General features: G+C 36.6%; 1 protein-coding gene across 2 annotated transcripts in view; it reads right to left on the minus strand.

Moving 5' to 3' along the window:
* Nucleotides 1-981: 981 nt before the first annotated feature.
* Nucleotides 982-25,243, minus strand: part of rhobtb4 (Rho related BTB domain containing 4) — a 77,184-nt gene continuing 52,922 nt past the window's right edge. For both annotated transcript variants that reach the window (XM_056458198.1, XM_056458197.1), the window contains exons 7-11: nt 23,230-23,348; nt 13,276-13,426; nt 11,127-11,215; nt 10,798-10,903; nt 982-7,686 (exon numbers count right to left, since the gene is read on the minus strand). In XM_056458198.1, the coding sequence (XP_056314173.1) occupies nt 7,505-7,686; nt 10,798-10,903; nt 11,127-11,215; nt 13,276-13,426; nt 23,230-23,348 (647 nt within the window). In that variant the 3' untranslated portion in view covers nt 982-7,504. The remainder of the gene's footprint in view (nt 7,687-10,797; nt 10,904-11,126; nt 11,216-13,275; nt 13,427-23,229; nt 23,349-25,243) is intronic.

Genomic DNA, 25,243 nt, shown 5'->3' on the forward strand with positions numbered 1-25,243 from the left:
AGGCCCTAGCCTATTCATTTTGAATGACATTTATACCTTAAAAACGTGAGAAAGCAGTATTTCATAGAATAACCATCATTTTTAATAACGACAAATAAAAACATTTATCTTTTTGTATTGTCATGGTCATTGACATTAAACGACAATGTGTTTATTTGACATTTGGAAGAAATGTTATCAGACCTTTATAATAAAGCAAATAATTTTTTTTTTTACTCAATAACATACCCAGTACTCCAGTACATCCAGTGATACTTCAACGTTTCAAGTGCTTTCTTCATTTATTTCAATAGCTGTTCATCGTTCCCGATGGATCGTCCCGTGATCCAGTATGAGAAATCTCTTCAGATTGTTTAAATATGTATTTCTATATGCCCCTTTTAAAGTTATTTATAACCGTATACCTAAATAATTACTTACACGATTTCGATTGTGTACTTTTTACAATAAATTGTTTTTATTCTAAAATGCATTAAGCCAAAATATATTTGATTTAAAACGAGGGGGAATTCAAAACAGATGTATAAAACTGTGTATGCCGCCCTCTGCAGGACAATTTTCAGCAGCGACTTTCCAAAGTTTCAATACGCTTTTTTCTTTGTTGAGTAGGCCTAATTAATTAATAGGAAAAAGTAACGTAAATGATTACTTTTTATTTTTAAATAATTTAATTAGTTACTTATACTTGCATTAAATAATGTAGCTCAACATTCTATATTCAACAGTTAAATCAATTAAGAGAAACAGAAAAATTGCTTAATCTTTTGTCATGCAAACATGTTGTGTAGAATAAATATTTTTTCAACTAAAGAAAGTTGGATTTGTCTAACAATTCCACATGCTTAAGAAAATAAAATGAAAATTACTGAAAATATGTGATACGTGTGGTCATTGAAACATTTTGTTTTGATTGAGGTTTTAGTTTAGTTAGAGTAGTTAAGTCAATGGTTCATTTAAATGAAATCGATCAGAGACACAACATTCAAAGAGTTCGGTTTAGTTTTATTAAAAGCCAAGCAAACATTAAAATACTGAAACAGATAACTTTTTTCAACCCTTTTTTGCTCCATTTTGTACAAATCACAGTTGTTCAAAAATATTACAAACGATTCAATAAAATGTTTTTTTTTTTTTTTTTCCGGTTTAACTTTAGTATTTTTTTTTTTTTTGCAACAGCAGCAAAAACATTCTGATTTTGTATTTTTAAAGCCCTTAATAGTGGTGTGTGTGTGTGTCTCTGTGTGTGCTTTTTTATGGTTTAGAACAAAAACAAGAATTACAGAACAAGAATCAGAAACATTTCGGTTAAAGACGAGAATAAAAATTAATCAAACCAAGTTAAAAAGAAAACCACAAAGTGCAAATCAGCTTTAAATAGTCACAGATTTGAAAAAGGAAGAGAGGTGAAGGAAAGAGTCAGAGACGCTTTCCTTACCTCAAGAAGACAAAACCGTGACAAGGACCACTTGGACAGTTCACCTCACCACGAGTGGACAGAGGGAAACACAAGTGCTCCACTACTGCCGGATGCAGTAACACGGCGCTTATCTTTCATGGAGATGAAGGTGGACTTCAAAGCACAGAAAGGAAGCTGGTTGGAGAGTCTCTGTTAGAAACAGAAACTAACAAGGTCTTGAAGTGGTCTCTGCCTATGACCTGAGGTCAGATTGTACAGTTTAAAAAGCAGTAAGAGGTGGTTAACCTTTCCAGTTTAATACAAACGTTGAGAGAGTATTTAGTTGAGAAAAAAAAAAGGCAAATCACCACAATAACTGCTCTCTGTATTAGTATTTTACAAAAATACACCAAAGTCAAATTTTCAAAATGCACGTTGTGTAACATAATCCTTCCCACCCAACACCAACTCGTATCCTTTCAAATAATAATAACAATAATAGAAGTAGTAGTAGTAATAATAATAATAATAATAATAATGCTAAATAAATTAAACCGTGAAGTTCAGCTGACTCTAGAGGGCGCAAGAGACTCAGTTAATCTGCTCGTGTTTACATTCACTCTCATTCAAACCAGTACAAGCACGGCTCACAATCAGAGAGGGATGAAAACACACAACACAAAGTACAGATGCTATTGCTACATGCTGGCCACAGACATGCAGAAGGAGCAATACAGTGGTCTGCTGGATGTCAGCTAATGTATGTGAGAGAGAAAGAGTACTACAATTACCTCAACTAAAAACTAAAGGCAGTGACCTCTCTGATGAAAGATGACTCTTTTTTTAAAAGGCACGGTAACACAAACTAAACCACAATTATCAAGTGCTCTCACGTTTCTAGTACATATGAGTGGTTTCTATGCTTATTAAATAGACTGTCATTAACAATAATGAACATGATAAACATTTAGTCTAAACTACATGACGGTTGATTTTGTAATGAGGGCTTGGATTGTTTTTTTCACTTACAAGACAAAAGTGCATGATAATTCTTAAGTAATGAAAGCTACTGTCTTTTTAATAAATACAAAGAAGTTAATGCTTAGACCATTCCCATGCACCCATCTTACCTGTAAACGTGCACCGATAAATACTTCTGTTGCTCAAGACTGTATTGTTCAATTGAAAGAAAATTTTTACATTGTTTAGCAAATTTTAAGCTAAAGTGCATATTTAGAAAGCAGTTACATCATAGCTGTATATACATAGATGCCACAAGTTATTATGCCAACAGTACAAGCATTCAAACTAATGCTCTGTTAGATAACACGTTTGGCTTGTATTATATTAGTTTAGCAAAATCATCTGCTGAAATATGTTGCAGACGTAAATATTCTCTTGCTTCTGAGTGTTCACAACAATATAGACAACTGCTTATGAGGCATCTATGCATATACATCTATGGTTTTTACTGTTAGCAGGGATCTTTTGTGTGATTAGCCACCTCAGATTGCCTAAGACAGTCTCTCACTTTAAAGAGACCGTTCACCCAAACTTTATTCTTCTGCCATTATTTATTAAATGTCAGTATCTAAATTAGGGGTGCTCAATTACTTTTAGACCAAATGGATCTTTCTAATACTGTTTATATAAGATCAACAAAACCGCCTCATTTCTGCGACAGAAAAACCATTAAAGTCAAAGTTGAAGGCATCTTGATTAAAGCACAAGGTTTAAAGAACTTGAGCAAATGAAAAAAATCTAATAGTAAGTACGTAAGTATACACATTTTATGCAGAAAACATGAGGGGCCATGAGAAGCACCAGATTAATGGAAGAAACCATTCCATGCTACAAAATGTCTCAAAAAGCCATCATTTAAAAACAGTCAATGCCATGCACATCAAAAGGCAGAAAAATTTTAAAAACAAAAGTGCAAAAGCAAAAAGTCATAGAACGGAAAGTGCGAACAAGCCCAAAAATCACAACGGCAACAATGTTTTCCATCTCAGCAAGCTTGCTGGTGTTTGTAGTGTCTCGAATCGTTCATATAGTGTGATCTTTACCTTACGCGGCAGACAGGAGAGCTGGTATTAAGTACATAATTTGTCACAGAGCCAGTCTGCGTATGCACAGTAAGGTCATACATTCATTATTTTACTAATTATTGAGCCTTTAGGCATAGTGTGGCATCTATAAACATTCATTTACTGTAATTGTCCGCCCCTAAAAATACTGCACAAGTGATGTTACTAAAGCACTCTAATGAGATGAACCTATAAAAGCCTACACTGTTTACCCTCTTCCTTGCCATTTTCTTTATTTTAACGTGTGTGTGTGTGTGTGTGTGTGTGCGCAGATCGGCCTGTCTCAACACATGGGCTCTGCATGTCTATTTTTGTAGCTGTTGATGATTTCTGCTCGTCTGGTGTGAAAAGCAGGGTGCAGCCTTGAGGAAGCAAAACCAGAAAGCTCGAAATAGAAACAGGGTGACAAGGAAAACTTAACATGCCTCTGATTTCTCATTCACCTCCAAAACAGCTATTAATAACACTTTTGTTAAAAGGCACGAAACAGGCAAAACAAACATGCTTCACCGAGAAATACTTGAATGTTGAAGGGAAAGTGTAACATGGTCATAGGCACTCATGTTTTTTATGTTTGTTTTTTTTAGATGGAAGGCAGTCGAGACTGACTTTAGCAAACGGATGCTATCGACGCTTCACAGCACATGCACTTCTGAAAAAAAGAAACAAATCTAGAGGAACATCACTGTCAGTTTAACCGCAAAACCTGTTTCTACAAAGTTTAAAACTTGAAACTGAAAGCCTGTCGATCACAAAAGTAAGATAATTTACAGCTTATTTCAGGATATTTTGTTGGATTGTCAAAACAGGTAAACCTGTGTAAAGGGGCGACCACACTGCACTTTTCTGTCCATTTACTTCCATTCATATGCATGGAAATGCTGGAGAGGCATAAGCTCATGCGTTTAGGTTTTTATACAATATTGTAAGAACACCTGCAGCGTTGTAGAAAAGTGAAGTACATCTGATATTTCCTATATTGGATTATTATTATTTCTTAAAGTTTGCTTGAACCGTCAGTTGCTGAGACTTTTATTTCAGTATGTTGATCTATTTTCAATTGAAACTGAATATTGAGTAGGGAGCGGGACTTTCTTTTTGTGCATCATTCGCTTGTAGCAAAATAACGGTAAGAGGAGTGTGGTTATAAATAATGCCGGTAAAGTGTCAAACTAACATCCACAGCAGACCTGCAGCCAACCTGATGAAAGGGTACTTTTTTCTCAAAAAGTGGACCTTTTTGCGATTTTACGCCTCTTTTTCAATGGAATTATGAAATTTAAATGCTGCATTTTAGTGACATTTCAAGTACTATTCTAATTTTTCTTGTTGGATGGTCATCATAACTACACTTTTTGACTATTTTAGCCAAAATAGTATTCCAATTAATTTAAGATGGACCTCTTTTGATGCTTCACTTCTTTTTTATAGGTCATTTTTGTTTAAAAAAAAAAAGGTCCAAGATTAAGAATAAAAGTTTCTGGTTAAATGCTTTCTCTATTTAAAAACAATACATTAGTGAAATAAGACTTCTCTTATGTCAGATTGTATATTTTCTTGCACAGCTGGATGTTGGACTTATGAAAAATAATAGTTTGCATTGGCCAAAACTAATTCGCAGAAGTTACACTGAAGCGACAGCCGACAGAGGATTCTGCTTTGTCTTAAAGCCATAGCAGTCAAAATAGGACAAATGAGCTATGTATGGGACAAATTCTGGACCTTTGTCAGTGGCTACGTTTCAATCCACCTATTTTTATGCGCATTTTGGATAGAGTTGCTGGAAATGCCAAAATTCACATAAATTTTGAAAATCCGCATTAAAAAACATATGCGCATAACTGAGTAGGATAAACATTTTATCAAACAAGAAAAGATGTGCAAAAACTGCGATGGAAACAATTTTACTGAACAAATTCCAGTACGTGCATCAAAAGGTCATGTGATTTTGTTATATCTTGTGGTGATAAAAATATGTGCGAATAGATAAACCAGCAGGCTGAGCACACTGTAAAGCATCTGAAATGTTGATTTGGTCATTCTAAAATGCCGTAACCATTTCAGTATTAGTGTTATTATATTATTAATGACCTCTAGAATCAAGAGCGTCTGTGCTCCGACTTCAAACGCCACCACACCACTCTGAGGCACAAGCCATTTATTAAATGAAGAAAAGATTCACGCAGCTTCTCCTACTGCAGAAAATTCAGTTTTTACTGTTGATATTTGTCGCCAGTTAATCAGGAAGTGACGATTTTGGCCACTTTGACTTTTTGGATGGAAACGCTGCTTTATTCAGACATCTTTTATGCGATAATCCAGTTTTGCGCATAAAGTTAAATCATTTTTTCGGATGGAAACATAACTAGTAAGGGGTGGATCTTCTAAACCACCTGAACCCCCCCCACCCCCACCCCCTGGCTACAGGCTTGCACAGAGAACGCCACTCCAAATGCAGAAGCAAACGGACAGTAACCTGAAGATTACCAAAACTATTTTTTTAAATCAGTGGATTAACTCGCATAGATTAATTGTTCACCTACAGAATAGCAAAGTGTGCTAGCAAAATAAACATTGTAAATTTTGATTTCAAGTAGACTTTAAATATTGGAAGTCTCCATTTAAAAAAGAAGACGGACGGAAGACGGACATATCATGGATAGTGCAGCATCCAAAGAAATATTGCATGCTCAAAGTTTAGTGTGGCCGCCCCTTAAGGAGATAATGCGTGAGTGGCTGGACGCAATGAGATTAAGGATCCTGAGCACCGATTTTATCCGCATGTGTGAAGTGTAAAGTGAGTCTTATCAAACACTACAGAAAGTGAATCGCTAGCTTCTCCCTCAGTTTGGCTAACTGCAGAGGTAGAGGAGCAGGAATAACAGAGGGGAGTGGGGCAAAGGAATAAGGAACATCACAACCTACTTTTTGGTTCACTGATAGCCAAGATTGCAATAGTGCTACAAAAACAAGTGCATTTCACATGGATGCGAAGATCTGAATCGGGATTGACAAACAAATAGGAAGCTAATCATTTCTAAAGCAGGATATACTCAGAAGGCATGGGCGCCCCCCAGTGGTGGAGGTGAAAGGCAAGCAAGTCGAGGAGCTTGCTTTAGTGGTCAAATCAAAAAACTCAATCGAACAGAACGTCATTTAACAGTTGTGACTGTTAATACTGTCCTGGCAGTGGTACAAATAGCCCTAATTTCATTGTTTACTTGCTGTCAAGTTTTTGTTTCAACAGATTTTGGTAAGGCGTTTGTGTTTGAATGAGTTGTCTGTCTTTGGTTCTGTCCTAGAGTTTTTAGTGAGTGACAGACCTGACTACATGCTCTTTCTGTTCTACCACAAGAAGAAAAGTTAGTAACAGGACAAATGAAGTAAAAAAGTTCTTCAGTAGGCAAAACTATTGGTTTTCAGAGCCAATGTGGGGCAATGGAAGATCCAAAATGGAGATTTATATTAGTGAGAATGTAGGCAGGGGAAATTACCATCCCTTGATTTTGACAAAAAAAAAGTTATATATCCCTGCCGCCATTTTAGTTGCTAGCTGTATTCAAAGCTAATCTATGTTTCAGCTTATAGACAATGAACATGACGGTTTTCCCAGAATTAGGAGGTCTCAGAGAGACAAAAAAGCTCAACACAGCAGCACCGTGCAGCAATGTGTGCCTGTGCGCCAGCGCTCAGACATGGTGCTGGTGTGAGTGTGTGGTCTTGTATAATAATAACAGTCTTAAGAGGCGAAAGCAGGTCACTGCAATGCTGGCATTCCCTGTGTGGTGTTGCGGCGAGACCTGTTGCATTCGCGCAGCAGAACACCAACCATTAAAAGTGAGAAAGATTCAAGACTTTCTCAGAGCATTCTCTCGTGAATTGACACAGGTAAAGATGCCCCAGCATTTGGGACGAATGCACTGAAACGGAAACAGGGCTCCCCAGGCTTGGCTACATGCCTCTGGACTGAGATAAGTGTTAGGAGTTTGAGGGGTTTGTACGGATGGATGGAAGCAGGCCTTCAGGAGATGTGGGGTGCTGAGGAGGATGGGTGTCTCCAGAAGCACCAGCCTCGTTTGGTGTGCTGCTTGCGCAAGATCTCTTCCTCACGTTCTCGCTCTTTTTGGGAACGGAGGTAGCGGTCTTCCTCCTTCAGGAACCACACAGGAGGCCAGCGATACTTCTCAAAGTGTTTCTGGTTTTCTGAAATATCAAATAACAGAAGTGAAGGGTAAATAATTTTTTCCAGCTTGGTATTTATTTTAAAAAGTATGCTAAACATTAAGGATATACGATATAACTCTTTTAACCTTTACTTAGTTGACAAAAAAAAAATATATATATATGTTTCCAGTGACTTCAGTGACATACTGAAAATGCGTTTTGCAAATATAAACCCAATTTTATTGTAATGCCTGTAACACAATACAAAGAAACTTGGGGCAGATGCAAAATAAAAGGAAAAGGTTATAGAAAATCCATATTAAACACTTTTGAAACAGTCCACAGTAAGCAGGTGAGCTGGTAATACAGGAGTGCTTCATGTGTGGGTATAAAATGAGCATCACAGTCTTTGTAAGTAAAGCCGAATCATGCCTTAAATAAAGTCTGCTTAGCATCAATTCAGAAAACCACTGCCACTAAACACAGTCTGCTGCTGCATCAAGAAATGCATGGAGAATCTTTGTTACGCAATGAGAAATCTACACATCAGTTTTATATCTGGTTCAATCGGATGCTGCTGGTTCTCTGGGCCAGAGCTCATCTCATATAACCAAGTCAATGCAACAGGGTATATGCAGGAATCCTAAAGGTATTTTCAATACCAATATTTTAAGACCTCATCGCCACTTCAAGTTCTAATCAGTATCAAACCTTTAACTTGATAAACAGTTGTTAATAAACAGTTGTAGTTAAATAAATGAATGGAGCACAACTATGCAACAGAACTCAGATAAGCTCGAAAGAAACAAAGCTTGAAAGAATAAATTACGCGGTTGTTTCTAGCAACAGGCTTCAGCCACTGTTTAAACTCGTCTTTCTCCAACCAGGAAACTTACATTTTCCCATTTGCCATCTGTTTCGCTCTATGGTTTCACTACATGTGAAGAGCGTCACATCACCTTCCCACGTTTGTCTCAAAATATGTGACATCACCCGGATGGAGGTGCTTGGCCAGATGTGCCCCGGCCCGAACCAAACGTGTGGATAAAGTATGCCGTCGTTAATATTAGAGGAAAGTAAATGTATTTATGCTTTTTTGGAGTCAGACACTTTGGACAATGCTTTCACAAAATTTAAGACCTCGTAAAAACGCAATAAAGACTTTTTAATAACTTTTAAGGGCCTTAATTTTCTCATTATTGATTTATTATCTTTTAATACTTTTTAACACACAGCAGACACCCTGTGCAAATGTTGTTCTGGGATCAGATGAGTTCAGATTGAGAACTCGATGTCCAAAGGGACAATTCAGACAGCAAACCAAATGTCGGTCAAGGTATGAAGAGCAGCAGAGCAATTGGCACAGCGACTGGCATACAGTAAGTGCACCAGTACCATTGACATTGAGGCAAATATCAGAATAGCACAGAGACTGACACTGCCATCAAGATGACGTCTTTCATGGTAAGTTTATGATATCAAGTATCAATCTGAATGTGCTAGAACAGTATGGTTTGGTAGACACAGAGTGAATGCGCTTCAGTGGACTTCCTGCAGTCCAGATCTGTCTCTTATTGAGAGATGAAAAGAAGCAGGATATGTTGTCACTGATCTGAAGTCTGGCATTATGTCAGATAGGGCAAATGTTTGCTTGTAAATCATTAACAATTAGTATGGCAAATTTCCAAACAAGTAAACATTGTAATTGAAAGGGATTGAACAACTCTTATTAAAATTGTCTTGATTTCATAAGATTTTACAAATTTGAAATATGAATTGAGAAATATCTAATAATTCTAAAGTATTTTCAATAATTCTAGTGTAATTTTAATCATTCTTAATATGTGCTTACTTGAGAAGATATTATGCTAGATTATGTATTGCATTTATTAATATACAATTTAGAGAGGTTTATGGTTACAGAAATGGATTAAATTACTAGAATTGTGTTTACTTTTCTCATCCCACTAGCAAATTGCTGTTTATTAATTTGGATTTTATGCTCAGCATGGCTACATGCATTTGATCAAATACAGTAAAACATTAATTTTGTTAAATTTTATTACAGTTCAAACTAACAGTTTATTCTAATATATACTAAGATGTCATTTAGTTATATGATGAATAAAAATTCAATTTCAGCATCATTACTTTATTACGTCATCTTTCAGAAATCATTTTAATATGCCCATTTAATGCTTAGGAAACATTTCTTATTGTTAACATTGGCCCAGTTTACACTGCAATTAAAAGTGACCCAATTCCAAATGCTCATATGTGACAGAGATCATATCTGTTCTATGACCGCGTAAACAAAAAAAACGCATGCATTCACATATTCAGAGATCGATTTCAGGCCTCCTTCATACATGTAGTAATAAATCAATTATAAACTGGATATGTGACAATGCGACTATCATGTAAACAGGCAGATCGCATTTATTGAGGCATTTCATTTTGTACGTCATTAAACTTGCGACATTGTGGAACTTCTCTGCGGTTTAATGACATGGAAGGAAAAGCGTGTGTGGTAAACAACAACAACAGAGGAAACCTGGAGGAGGAAAGTGGTCAGTCACCACAATTTGCTCCCACCAGACCTGAGATCTCTCTCGTACCCACAAATTCCTCTGAATGGTGGAGGACACCATATATAAACTATAGGCGCAAGCTGCAATGACGGCCCTTTCCCTCCTTCTCCGACTCAAAGTCATTTCAACGTTGGGCGAACTTCGCATATTTCGCAGAGCTAAAGGCAAGACAATTTCTTCCATCGTGGCTAGTGTGGTGCAGATGCTAAAATCAGCCTTTACGCATGCGCGACGTTGTAAAATGTTTGACAGATGTAAACTCATGAATCGGATATGGGTCACAATTAAAAGAACGTGTAAACGGACAGGCAAAAAAATCAGATATAGGAAACAAATTGGAATTGGGCATCAAGCGCTGACAGTTTAAACGGGGCCTTTGTGGTAACCATTGTGCATTTTTCCATGATACTTCAAAAGAACAGAATCTATTTGAAATTATTTTACTATCATTTCTGATTAATTCAATATTATCTTGCTGAACTCTATATTAGACATGACACAAACCAAATCAAATCAATCAATCAAACAATCAATCAAAAAAACATTTATTGTCCCTTACCAGGAGACATAGTCTTCATATCTTTAGGGAATTTGCGACAGACACTGTTGTAGTTGGTGCAGATGTGATGCAGGCACCAGGCAGAGAGCTGTTTGGCATTGTGGAACTACAGCAGACAGAAAGCGGAGTCAGCACAGCATGATTTCTCTCAATGAGGCTCATTTGAAAAGCAAAGTGTGTTCATCCTTTGAACTAGAATAAAGTAGGCTACAAATGAATGGTAATTCTCTAATGTGCTCCACTGCTTCTATTGCCACTTGATTACTCGTTGCTAGTGTGCTTTGCATTCTATTAGTGTTCTTTGTTTGCTTCATCTTTATAAATGTTACCTGAGCCATCTCCAGATAGGCCAGCACATGTCCATCAATGTCCAACCCTTTAACGGACAACTGCAACAGATCCTCAACGGCGTGTTGCTCTGTAGACCATGACAAAACGCCACACAACAAGTGTTAATATATCAGCCATAGGCTTAATGGTTAACAATGTGCAAACAACTCCAAAACAGTCAACATTGAAAAATGTCTCACCTTCACAACTGTATTTTTCAATGCTTCGTTAACTGCAACATTTATTTTCCCACATTTTTCTTACCTTTAATTTGTTATAAAGCAGTAAAACATTTGTTTATCAACATGAATTAAGATACAGTTGAAGTCAGAATTATTCGCCCTCGTTTGAATTTATTTTTCTTTTTTAAATATTTCCCAAATGATGTTTAACAGAGCAAGGAAATTTTCACAGTGTGTCTCATAATATTTTTTTCTTCTGGAGAAAGTTTTATTTGTTTTATTTCAGCTGGAATAAAAGCATTGTTAATTTTTTAATAAAAGATTTTAAGGTCAAAATTATTAGCCTCTTTAAGCAATATTTTTCTCGATAGTCTACGACAGTCTATTTTTTCGCTAACCTAATTAACCTAGTTAAGCCTTTAATGTCACTTTACGCTGTATAGAAGTGTCTTGAAAAATATCTAGTCAAATATTATTTGTTGTCATCGTGGCAAAGATAAAATAAATCAGTTATTATAAATGAGATATTAAAACTATTATGTTTGAAAATGTGTTGAAAAAAATCTTCTCTCAGTTAAACAGAAAATGGGGGAAAGAATAAACAGGGGGGCTAATAATTCTGACTTCAAATCTATATAATAAATCCCCCACAAGTTTGTAGTAATGCAAGTAAAAGCCAAAATGAAATTTGTTTAGCAACTAAAGCGATCACATCTCTTCAGAAGCCTTGGATTAAACAGGTTCCAAGCTAAATCATTTTAAATCATATGGATAATGCCACTTTTTAAGTTTTAAGTTTCAGGATTTTTAATAGAGGGTTGAAAAAAAGATTAAATAAAATTGATTGTGGTGATTAAACAAAGACTTTTATTTCCGGGGTAAACTAAGCTTGAGTTGAGCATTGTGTGTGGATGACTGTTGCCAACAGAATACTTTTAAAACAGAACAGGTAAATCACGCCTGAACTGATATTGTAGAAACAGTTTCTGTTTCTGCGACGTCACAACTGAACCACAGATCATCGCAGGCACTTTATTCAGTGTTTAATGTTACCACTGTGAATTTGAATACCATTTTAAATGATCATTTTATTTATTTCCATACTGAAAACAGCAGGAGATTGTTCACCTAAAATCTTGACGAAAAAAACAAAGAAAAAAATAGCAAACATGTAGTTTGAAAATGAACATTGTCCCTGTCACTTACGAACCAACAAATAGCAAATTAGCAATTATCAATTACTTTCAATAACATAAAGGGGTTTGACATGTATTAATTAGATTATAAACTTTACCATTTGGTTGGGAGTGCAGTGCACTATTTTGTGATTCTGATTGGCTTTGCTATTTAAATGTTTCTGTCATGTCTGGTGTGGACAGACAAATTGCTTGTTGCTGGAACCTTATTGTGTCTCATATTGTTTGGACATGGTGTTACTGGTTACTAATTTAAAACATAGCTTTGTAAATTCTTTGCTAAATACAGAATACCTCAATAGACAGCTCAAAATCTGCCGAAATCTTCTGCTTCGGTCCAAGTACAGTACATACTGTAACTTTATCATCAGTACATATCAGTAACCAACTCTAACTTTATCATCTACAGCACACAGTTGTCTAGTTGCAATAATGTTAATCTTTCTTTCTTTCTTTCTTTCTTTCTTTCTTTCTTTCTTTCTTTCTTTCTTTCTTTCTTTCTTTCTTTCTTTCTTTCTTTCTTTCTCTCTCTTTCTTTCCTTCTATTACTTTCTTTCCAATTGTTGCTTAGATGTGTCAATTACTCGTAGCCCTTAAAAATCTGAAATGGTATCACATCAAATATTAACCAGCATTTTTCTGTTGGTTTTCTGCATTTTTTTAAAATGATTTCCTCAGCAGGCCCATTAACCCAAGAATTAACCAAACGGTGTTATTTCATATGTGCACGGTGTGCCTTAGGGTAAAACTACAGCCATTACCAGACCTACCTGTTAGAGCTACTAAGCGGGGAAGACAGAGGCGGTTGGCTAGAATTATAAGGTCCATTGGCTCCAGCTCAGGAGATGGCGTCAATACACCACAGTAGAGAAACTCCAGAACGGCTCTCATGCAGGCACAACTGGTGTTGGGGATAGACACCTGAAAAGACAAACAGAAAGAGAAAAAGACATTGTGGTCAGTGAATGGCAGACTATTAAATATTTCACACTCACAGTTATTAACAAAAGCCCACGTTGAGAGAAGTTTGTGCGAAGAGATTTCATAACCCATGCTGAGGAATGTTTATTCATAGCTCATCTCCAGGACATGGAAACTCGAGAAGCAGATTGATCCAGGGATGAAACAATCTGCTCAGCACCTCTACCCCATTGAGATCTGCATGGTCCTGGCCGCTGACCATTAGAGGAGGCCTACAGTACGCGTGGACATGGCAAGACCCGGCATGGCCAAAGACGCAGTTAGAAAGGGGCGTATGTGTCCAGGAAGGCTTGTGGAGTACTGGGTCTGGGCGAGCGATAGAAGGGAGAGGGCAGTGGCCTCCGCAAGGGGTCTTTCATCCTTTAGGAGATTAAAGCACTGTGTGAAACCGTTGACAGTCTCAGCTTAAAGCTGTGGAAAAATAACTGTGGGCTTGTCGCTACGGGAAACCTGGCCTCTGCATAAACAAGAGCCAACAAACCAGCCTACAGGAGAGACTGTCATCATATAACTGTGAACACAGAATATGCTTTACAAAATAAATACACAACATTCTTAGTCTCAGTTTCCATATAACAATATGACAACTTTAATAGTTCGAATCAACCATATGGTGCAACAGTTTCTATCATAAATACGGTATTCTCCTGCTTTTCATTAATTGTAAATGTCATGTTACACAGCATACACAAAAGTTTTTAAAAAAAGTAATTGCTCAGTCATGAATCATTAATTTATCAAACATAACATTAAAAGATGTTTATAATGATGGAAAACTATTTTATTTAATAATAATATCCAATGATTCAATAAATTTAGAATGTTAAATAAGTGTTTCTTGAGATAGAAATCAGTACATTACAATGATTTCTGAAAGACTACTAAACTAATAAATTATATTAAACTAATAACTTTTAAAATAACCAATAAACTAACTAAAACTATTATTTAAATATATTAAAATGTAAAAAAAAAAATCTTAACAATAATATTTTACAATATTGATGTTTTACTATATTTTTAAATCAAACAAATGTAAACTTAGTGAGCATTTAAGAGGCTTCCTTTAATACCCCTAATAAAATGTCAATTGTGGGACCACTTATCTTATCCGTTTAGGAGCATTCATGACACCGCTGAAATCCTTGAAGGCCACATGACATAATGTGCCCACGTTCAACACCATTCCTAACCTAAATCTCTTAATCCAACGCTAAAAGGTAGGAGAGCTTTGTTTTGACTCTGCTTTGGCTGAAGGTGGATAAAGTGCAAACAAAGACATTCTTATTCTTCTAGCTCCAAGGAACGGCCAAGGAATTAGGCTTTCAGCAAGGACACAAAGAGGAAAGAGCCGGGCCTGAAAATCAATCCATGGCAACCTTCTCCTTCAACAGCCACAATGCGCAGACTGAACAGTCGTTCCTCTGTGAATCAGGACAGGACGCAGTGGATTTAATTGCCGCTGGCATTACCTTGTTTGAGGAGTGAACACTTCTAGGTCACAGATGCTTGTAGCAACCTGGAAACCACTAGCACTAGTATCTTTATATTGTGAAGAGGTTTGTTTTTTACACTGACAATCATCTGCAATAAAAACAGTGCTCAACAGGAGTAACTTCTTCTTTATAATGCTTCAAATAACACTGATCATGCACATCCAGCACAGGAATGACTAGATATGCCTTACCAATTGAGCTGAGAATTAAACAAGTGCAGAGTAGGAAAAAAAAACTTTAACAACAACTACCAAATGTCACAACAACGTGTGTACTGCTGCTGCCATGCGAGTAGGAGTTTGTGGGAATGGCAGCCACAAGCTGACATAGATTCTATAGGTCAGAGAAGGTGCACTGGAGGGGTGGCAAGATGACACTCAGCGGTACTTCTGAAGACTATGGGGTGCCTTTCACCTGTCTGTCTCAAAGCCAATTAACAGAATGTCAGTGTGAATATGACCGCTCATTATGGCGAAAGGGCAGACATTAAAGACACAGAGGGCACACGTTACGCAACTTCCTGTAAAACAAACCCAAGGACTGCAATGGTGCTGAGAGTGAATGGGAATGTCTAAAAGACAAATGTGGGGTACACTATATCAATAACTTAAAAAGGATTATTAGATGCTGTTCTTATGATCTAAACTGAAAAATAAAAAGTATAATTGAATAAGCTGCATTAGGTCTTGATGAGCTTGAAATAGGCTAAACTGAATTTCTGTGAAGAGTCACTTTCCTTTCCTTTTTCCTTTCATATTGTATTGTATTGTATTGTATTGTATTGTATTGTATTGTATTGTATTGTATTGTATTGTATTGTATTGTATTGTATTGTATTGTATTGTATTGTATTGTATTGTATTATATTATATTATATTATATTATATTATATTATATTATATTATATTATATGTGTAACCCAAGACAACAAATACAACAGTCTCATGTTGCACCGGTATATTTATTGCAACAACCAAAAGACCATATGATCTGTCAAAAATTTTGATTTATCTTTTATGCCAAAAATCATTAGGATATTAAGTAATGGGGCGGCAAGATGGCTTAGTAGTTAGCACTGTCGCCTCACAGCAAGAAGGTCACTGGTTCGAGCCCCCAGCCGGGCCAGTTGGCACTTTTGTGTGGAGTTTGTATGCTCTCCCCATGTTCGTGAGGTTTCCTCCGGGTGCTCCGGTGTTCCCCACAGTCCAAAGACAGGTGCTATAGGTAAATTGAATAAACTAAATTTGTCGGAGTGTAATAGTGTCTGTGTGAATGCAAGAGTGTATGGATCTTTCCCAGTACTGGGTTGCGCTTGGTAGAGCATCCACTGCATAAAACATATGCTGGAATAGTTGGTGGTTCATTCCACTGTGGCGACCCCTGATAAATAAGGGACTAAGCCGAAGGAGAATGTATTAATGAATGAATGAATTTGAAGTAATATTTGGATTATTAATTTAATACTATGAACTTCATTTTCACAACTTTAAATGGCAATTTACCTTTTTTCACTGTTGATGTCTAATATTGTCCTGTCTTAACAAAACATATACCAATGGAAACCTTTCAGAATCAGAATCTTTATTGTCATTGTACAAAATACAACGGAATTTACCTTTGCCCTTCCCTTCAATGCAGCCCTTTTTGTCTAAAACAACAATCCTGACCGACTGTGGTTAAAAAAAATTAAAACAGACATATAAAAACAAACAAACAAAGCACTGAGAAGGAGAGCTCTGAGCCGTTGCGTCAATGCGCGCCGCCATCATTATGCATCAATCTCAATTTCAGAAGTTAGAAACTTATGACAAGGGCCAGACAGAATATGTGGACATTTTTTGCCATTTCTGTGGAGAATTTTGTAAAATATCAGTGCATTTATGCAAAATTATTTTGGGAGTATCATAACTAAAAACTTAATATATGAAAAAAAAGAAGGCTTTTTAAATTTCATGAAAGGTTTATAACACAAATCCATCTAGATCCACTTATTTGGTAAACAAAGCAAGTCTACTAAATGTCTAATGTCTACTAAAAGACAGAAACTATTACTTTACAAACTGTATTGTAAATAAATTAAATGAATATTAGTAAATATTATTACTGAAATTAAATTAAAAACTGAATAAATATAAATTTACACAAGTAAATAAACAGACCCAATGATGGACAAAAAAATCTGCGGAAATCTACAGATTCCATGTGGGCTTACTTATGACATTGTTTTGTGGTCCAGGGACACGTTTAGATATATATTTCACCACTCATTCCATGGTAGAGGAAGAAAACAATGAAAACACCTTGAGAAGAAAAAGAGGTCAAGACCCAGGGCAATGTGTGTTACAGAGGAAGCGGTCAAAGCACCCAGACACTATCATCTAACAACAGCTCTGCACACTGAAACCACAGTCTCTGCTTTGTCAGTCTACATTTTCACTTCATTTTTGTCTCACAGGGGAAAAGTGACAGCAGACACATTTAAGCTTCCGTTTGGTCTTTCGATAATCACACGGAAGTACGATGAAGTACGATGCTGCTGAAAACACATTGACACCCGGGCTTCTCCCCGTATGTTCACAGACTTCCTGTTTAAATGTTCAAAACAACACAGAATGACCAGCGGGACTTTCTGAACAGCTCAATGTGATGTAAACATACGATATAAAAAGATCTATAAATATAAAATTCTGGTGCAGATGAAGTGTAGACGTCGTTTGGATTTCTAAAGCTACCTTCAGTAATAAGTCTAACCTCAAAAGCCTTGAGAGATATTTCCGCACATTACTAGAATAGTAAAAGCTTACATGTGGCAGATCAATCAAGGACAACTCTTGACTCTGTGCGTCACGAACTGAGGTGAAACAATAATGCACTGCTATACACAAGAAACATTTGAGCACAGCCTAGAAAAAAATCCACTTATGGGCGATCCGCTTTATTCAGATGAATGACACTTTCTAAATATTTGCCACCCTGAGGTCTTGCAAGGGCTTTTTATCTGGTTATACAACACCTTATGTACCGATTGCTGTACAGACAACAACAAGGGCTCATGCTATACAAAACTTCATTCTAAAAATAGCGCTGTGTTCACTACAGTTAGTCACTAGACTGCATAGTGTGCCAGCAAGACAAGGGCCACATCACTTGGTCATTCTTTCAATGTATGGTACAGTCTTCCTTTTTAACAACATTGAGCATTTACAAAGCCCTATGAAGCAACTCCTGCTCAGAGCCAAGAAAACACAACACAGAAACACTTTCAAGTGGCATGGCATCACAGAAAAGAGTTTTTTTTTTCGTGCTTGGTTGCTATGAATTGATGACCAAACAACCCATCTCTCATTCCTTGTGTAAATCTCTTACTAATGAGCCTTCTAACGAAAACACACCAAAACACAAATAAGAGACTAAATTAGAGCCTCAATGTTAGTCACTGTACAAACTAATGCACATATAGATGTTTTTTCACTGGCAACCAAAACAGACATCAAAGAGATGCCATCCGAGAAGTGAAAATTCCCTTATTATTTGCCCACCCTCATGATTTGTATATCATTTAAGCAGATATTTATAGAAAAATAATTCATATAATGCAAGTGGACAGATCTCTGAAAGTTGACACTTCGAAAGCCATGCGAAATGGAAAAACACATGTCCCCAGCTATAAAGCCCTAAACTCTTCTGAAGCGATACCAGTGGCGCCGCCAGAAAGTTTTCTTAGGGGTGGCCAAATGAGGCCACACCAAATCTTGGGGTGGCACACAAAAAAATAATAAATTCAGTTTAATGTTATATTTTTGTTACTGGTAAATGAAATAATGTGGTTTTAATTAATTTAATTACTCTTAAAATATTGCAATTTATTCTTTGAAATAATTCAGTTATTTTTCACATACTTTTATTGTAGAGCATACAGTGTGTGTATATATATATATATATATATATATATATATATATATATATATATATATATATATATATATATATATATATATATATATATATATATATATATATATATATATATATATATATATGCCATGTCTAAATTAATGAATTAATTAATAAAACAGATGAATCAACAAACTGAACAAGAGGCATTACTACATACAAACACACTCACTATACCGACTCTAATAATATCATTTATCCATATTCCCTTTTAATATTATTAATACAGCTTTTTTCTATTGATGATTGATGTACCTTTCTGTACAAAATTTCTGGGCATTGTAAGTCAACAAGCAAAAAAAGGAGTGCTGAATAAGTTAAATTCTGAAAAGCTGATTTTAAAATGCATTGATTTATTTATTTGGATCTTATAAAACACAATTTTTAATTTCAAAAAGAATAATTTCTTAATAGAAAGGGTACAATCTTGTGAACCCAAAGTTGCGTGTTTGTCTCTCGTTGTCGAATAATACTAAACAACTTATGTTATAAGAACTTCACCTTTAATTTTTTTTGTAAATATGTAGTAATCAAAAGCGAATGTTCTGTAGAAAAGCGAAAACATTAAACAATGCAACCCAAAATGACCTAATTCCGAGCCCTGTCAAGTACATTAAGACATTTAGTATTTAACTAGAAAGATTACCAGAGAACATAGAAAGTATGAGATATATACCCGTTGCTGTCAGTTGAAGGAGTGTGCGTGCTGTCAACAACTATCTGGAAGGGGGAGGGGCAGTGAATTAGCTACTTCGGTGGCAACAATCAATCCACAGTAATTTAGTGGCTGCATTTTATTTATTTATTGAAATATTGTGAATTTACACAAGTACATTTAAATTAATAATATCAACAGCAAAATCCTATTAGGGTGGTCAGAGTTTACACAGGCGTGGCCGACGCCCCTGAGCGAAATGATCCATATTTGTGTGAAAATACTGTTAATGCTTATTAAATCTATTTAAACAATGAATCACTGCTTACTGTCATAAGTGCATTCATTTCAAGTAAACTCTGGCACTTTGGGAGTCCTGTTTTCACAACATTCATTTCTAATGCCATTGATTTAATGGGGCTTTATGGATTACGGTCATGTTTGTTTGGCATTGTTTTTGAGGTGTCATCTTTAAGACAGCAGTCTATTTGCATTGTCTAGACAGAGATAGATTTTTTTTTTTCTAAAAATCTGTTTATTGCAAGACAGAAAGTCACTTAAATCTGGGATGACATACTCGAGTACAAATAATTTCTATTTTGGGGTGGAGTATCTACTAAATAAATCAGACTCCTTAAAATTCAATTCCTGACCACAGAGCATGTCAAGCTTGTCAAAGCAGCACCAAGTTTACTTGTCTCTGGCCACCTTGTTTTGCTCTCTATTTGACATACTCTCCACCAATGCTGTCAGAATAGAAAAGCAGCCAGCATCCTATTTCCAGCATCAGTTTGTACTTGTGCTGTAAGCTTAGCTCCCCGTAATGCATGCAATGTTATACAGGGCGATCCTGTTCACCGGCAGGCCTGTACACCTATAACCCAGCCAGTTGTCTCTCTACCTCTGCTGTTGCTCAGATTGGTCCCGAGTTCCTGCCCTCAGGGAGCTTGTCTTTCTAGAACTTGAGCTGTCAGCAGGTAGCCCACAGAAATCAGAGAGCGTGCACGGGATAGACCTGGATAGAGTTATGTTCAGGTGAGATCGGCCTCAGTAAGGAATACAGCGAAACCTTATCTTTGACACCTGACTTAATAGTTTTGGATGAAAAATGTATGAGCAACAGTCAATGTATGCCAAGCAGAAACTGTGATGTTAGAAATGAAGTGCCACAGAAAACAAGTGTGACATAGTCAAAAACTGCTAATTTAATATAAAATGTCTTTAAATATTGTTGGAAAATACCCCTAAGAATATAATTATCTCTGGAATGTCAAAACACTGACTAAAACTCCCTTTACACATTAGCTTGGTGTTTCTGAGGAAGTGACTCAGTCTGTATTCCAGGAAGTATAAAGTTTTTATTTATTATTTCCTGTCATTGCAAACTAACCAGTGCCCTGAAACTCACACACAGTGTGTGCATAATGTAAAGACACAGTAGCTGATGGCTCATATATCGGCTGGTGCACCTCATATCACATGGCAATAAAAAAAGCAAGAAACAATACATTCTACCTTGTACACAAAACCATGTTTTGTACCACTACTTTATTTTAACTTATTTATTCATTTATATTTTGTTTATTTTTTTAAATAAAACTGGTTTTACTTACTGTTGTCAGTATGCATATGCCGATTTCAATAAATCATTATAATGAACATGCACAATATTAATATAGTGGGCACTTCAAAATAAAGTGAATACTTCATTCGTTCATTTCCTTTTCTGCTTAGGCTCTTTATTCATCAGGGGTCCTCACAGTGGAATGAACCGCCAACTTATGCAGCATATGTTTTACGCAGCGGATGCCCTTCCAGCTGCAACTCATCACTGGGAAACACCCATACACTATCATTCACACACATGCACTATGAACAACTTAGCTTACCCAATTCACCTATACCGCATGTCTTTGGACTGTGGGGGAAACCCACAGGAACACAGGGCGAACATGCAAACTCCACACAGAAATGTCAACTGACCCAGCCGAGGCTCGAATCAGCGACCTTGCCGTGAGGCGACAGCATTACCTACTGCACCACCGTACCACCCTACTTATTATCAAATTTGTAGAATATTATTTTTAATAATGTAGAATGATGTAGAATAATATTTTTAAGAATATTAATATTGTATTTTTCAATGATGTTCATAACAGTGGCACATGCTTGAAAACTTAATTGCTAGCTCAATGGTTCACAATGAAAACTACAAAAGTATTGATTAATCTTAGGTAATCGTAGTTGTTTTATTGTAAATAACTATAACAAAAAAATTATAAGTTACTATTTGTCATAAGTCTGGCTTTGATTTTAATCCATTATCTAATGTTTACTAATGAGAGTTTATTATAAAGTGTTACTTATTGTATTTTATAATCCCTTTGACATTTAATTTGGTTTAAATATTTCTTTCCTCTCAACTTGTACAGTTGAAGTCAGAATTATTAGCCCCCCTAAATTATTAGCCCCCCCTGTTTATTTTTTTCCCAATTTCTGTTTAACGGAGAGAAGATTTTTTTCAATACATTTCTAAACATAATAGTTTTAATAACTCATTTCTAATAACTGATTTATTTTATCTTTGCCATGATGACAGTAAATAATATTTGACTAGATATTTTTCAAGACACTTCTATACAGCTTAATGTGACATTTAAACGCTTAACTAGGATAATTAAGTTAACTAGGTGATGGTTTGTTCTATAGACTATCGGAAAAAATATATAGCTTAAAGGGGCTAATAATTTTGACCTTAAAATATGCTTTAAAGATTTTAAACTTCTTTTATTCTAGCTGAAATAAAACTAATAAGACTTTCTTCAGAAGAAAAAATATGGAAATATTTGAAAAAAGGGGGCTAATAATTCTGACTTCAACTGTATATACAATTAAGCAATAAACAAAGTATTTTTTGTTACAGTACCTGTTAAAGTAACCTTTGTTGCAGCTTGGGTCAATATCTTGATATACTCTATATATTGTCATAAAAGCTTAAATTACTCGCATAATGAAAAAAAAAAAAACAGTGTAGTGTGTGGTCTGAAAAGTGATTCTGTGCCATATTTCTGTCTGGCTCAAATAAAACATCGAAAGTAGACCAACTCAACTCCTTCAGTTAGTCTACAACCTTATTCACTGCAAATAAATCTGTCAAGACCCCTAGTAGCTTGACTCTCTGGGATACTGGAGCACAGACACAAAGCAGATATATCTCAGCGTGTGTTCCCGCTGGCACAGGACCTCCTCTGCCATTTCAGCATCAGCCTGCCTGGAGCGCTCCCCTCAGAGGCTCGTTTAGACCTGCGGGGCTGATAATTCATCCATATGGATGAGATGGTCTCTTGTCGCAGCTGCAAAAATGTGGGTCAGGCTGTCATAGAGGTGGCCTAGTTTTAACTACCTGTGCCACTTTTTTTACTGGGATCTGTCAGAGCTCCAGGGTAGGAAGGATCAAGGTGACTGGGTATGATCATTACGTTGTAGAACCCATAAATAATTTTAGGCAAAACTTGTTGTCCCCAGTTTCTGTTGTGATTAAATCAAATCCATCTTATCGTGCTGAATTAGGGACAGCTGACGAAGTTTATGACCTTGGCAAAGATAGCACCATAAAATATGAATCAATGCAAGCTCACCTCCTCAATGTAGCTCTCCATGAAGGATCCGCGAAACATGGCTGCCATCCAGTCACAACTTGAGATGAGCAGAGGCTTGTGGGCTGGCAGATATCCGTCGTCCAATTGAAACACCACATCTAAAACCGGGGGGAAAAGAGCAGACATCTCGGCGTGTGTCACAGAGTCGAGGCTACAGAGGGGGAGACAGGTGGACGGACAAACACAAAGAGACAGACGGAGAGACAGATAGACACACAGACCAATAATAAATAGACAGATTGACAAGGGTAAGGATAAGAAGACAGAAAATGTGAAGGGAGGGCCAGACTGGGACCATATAGGGTGCCGAATTATTTTAGAAGCGAAGTCTTTTGAGACTGAGACGGATGACTCAATGTGCTCACTGTGGCTCACCAGTAACAATAAACAGCAGATGATGTGGGACAGGTTGTTCAGGAGTATGCTGAGAGTAATCAGTAGGGAATGATGGGAAAATGCACCTAATTACTATCAATGCAGATTTGTAGTCTGACAGGGGAAGCAAATGATTCAGTTTATAAACTTCCACATACCCAAAGGGAATGTGCAAGAAATTCTCAGGCCACAATGGAGATGAAAATCGTTCTGGTTTTCAAAACATGAGAAGCGTCTTCATGGTTGGGTAATGAGATGACGACAAATGCAGTAAAACAAACAGGTGTAAGTTGACAGTACAGGAGTGTTGGAAAAGGTTAATTATGACATGCATGCACACAACACACAAGACATGAAACCAACCGAGAGAGAACACCACCACGCAGAAAGTGCAAACACATTCACAATATGCAAATATTCACTGAAAGCAATGAAGGGATATTTCAAAGCACTTTGTTTTGACTGTTCAGGACATGAACTGTTCTATTCCAATTCCGCTGGATTCAGGAATTGAAAAATAGAACTTATGAAACTCACTACCTTTGGAATGGTATATGCTGACAAGTAATGGAACTTACTAACTAGAAAATAACACCAGAACCTTATACAAAATTAGCACTATTCATATTAAAACAGTTAAAGGAACACTCCACTTTTTTGAAAATAGGCTTATTTTAAAACTCCCGTAGTTGAGTTGTACCATTTTTTAATCTATTCAACCGATCTTTGTGTCTAGCAGGAGTCAATTAATTGGACTAGACCATTAGCATCTCGCTCAAAAATGACCAACTATTTTCGATAATATTTCTATGTAAAGATTGACACCTAATTGCATTGTTTACTAAGACCGATAAAAACGAAAAAGTTGCTAATTTCTAAGCCTATTTGCCTAAGAACTATACTCTCATTCCGGCAAATTAATCAATGAACTTTGCTGCTGTACCATGGCTGCAGCAGACACAATCATATTACGAATCAAATAAAAATGGGCTAACTTCTGTGCATTTCAGTTCAAATAGATACTGTTTAGGAAATACACCAGGATATGCAGTAATATGTTCTGAATGGTTTCTCACAGATGTCTCCATAGTTGCAAAACATGCTCCCTGTGCAAGCAGATGGTTACGTTTGTTATGCTGACAGAGGCCACAGCCACTTCACCCTGCAGGCCAAGACCAGTTACTCAATGAAGCTAAGCAGGGCTGAGCCTGGTCAGTCCTGGATGGGAGACCACATAGGAACTGTTAGAATTGGTATTTGTGAGGCCAGCATGGGCTGCTCAACCTGTGGTCTGTGTGAGTCCTAATACCCCAGTAAAGTGAAGGGGGCATTATACTGTCAGTGGGCACCGTCTTTCAGGTGAGACCGAGGTCCTGACTCTCTGTGGTCCTTAAAAATCCCATGGCACTTCTCGTAAAGAATAGGGGTGTAACCCCGGTATCCTGGCCAAATTCTCTCAATCTGCCTTTACCCATGATGGCCTCCCAATCATCCCCATCCACCGAAATGGCTCCATTATGGTCTCTCCACTCCACCTATAACTGGTGTGTGGTGAGCACACTGGCGCAGTTGTCCTGTGGCTGTCGTCACATCATCCAAGTGGATGCTACACACTGGT

The sequence above is a fragment of the Danio aesculapii genome, chromosome 5 (assembly GCF_903798145.1).
Source record: "Danio aesculapii chromosome 5, fDanAes4.1, whole genome shotgun sequence".
NCBI lineage: Eukaryota > Metazoa > Chordata > Actinopteri > Cypriniformes > Danionidae > Danio > Danio aesculapii.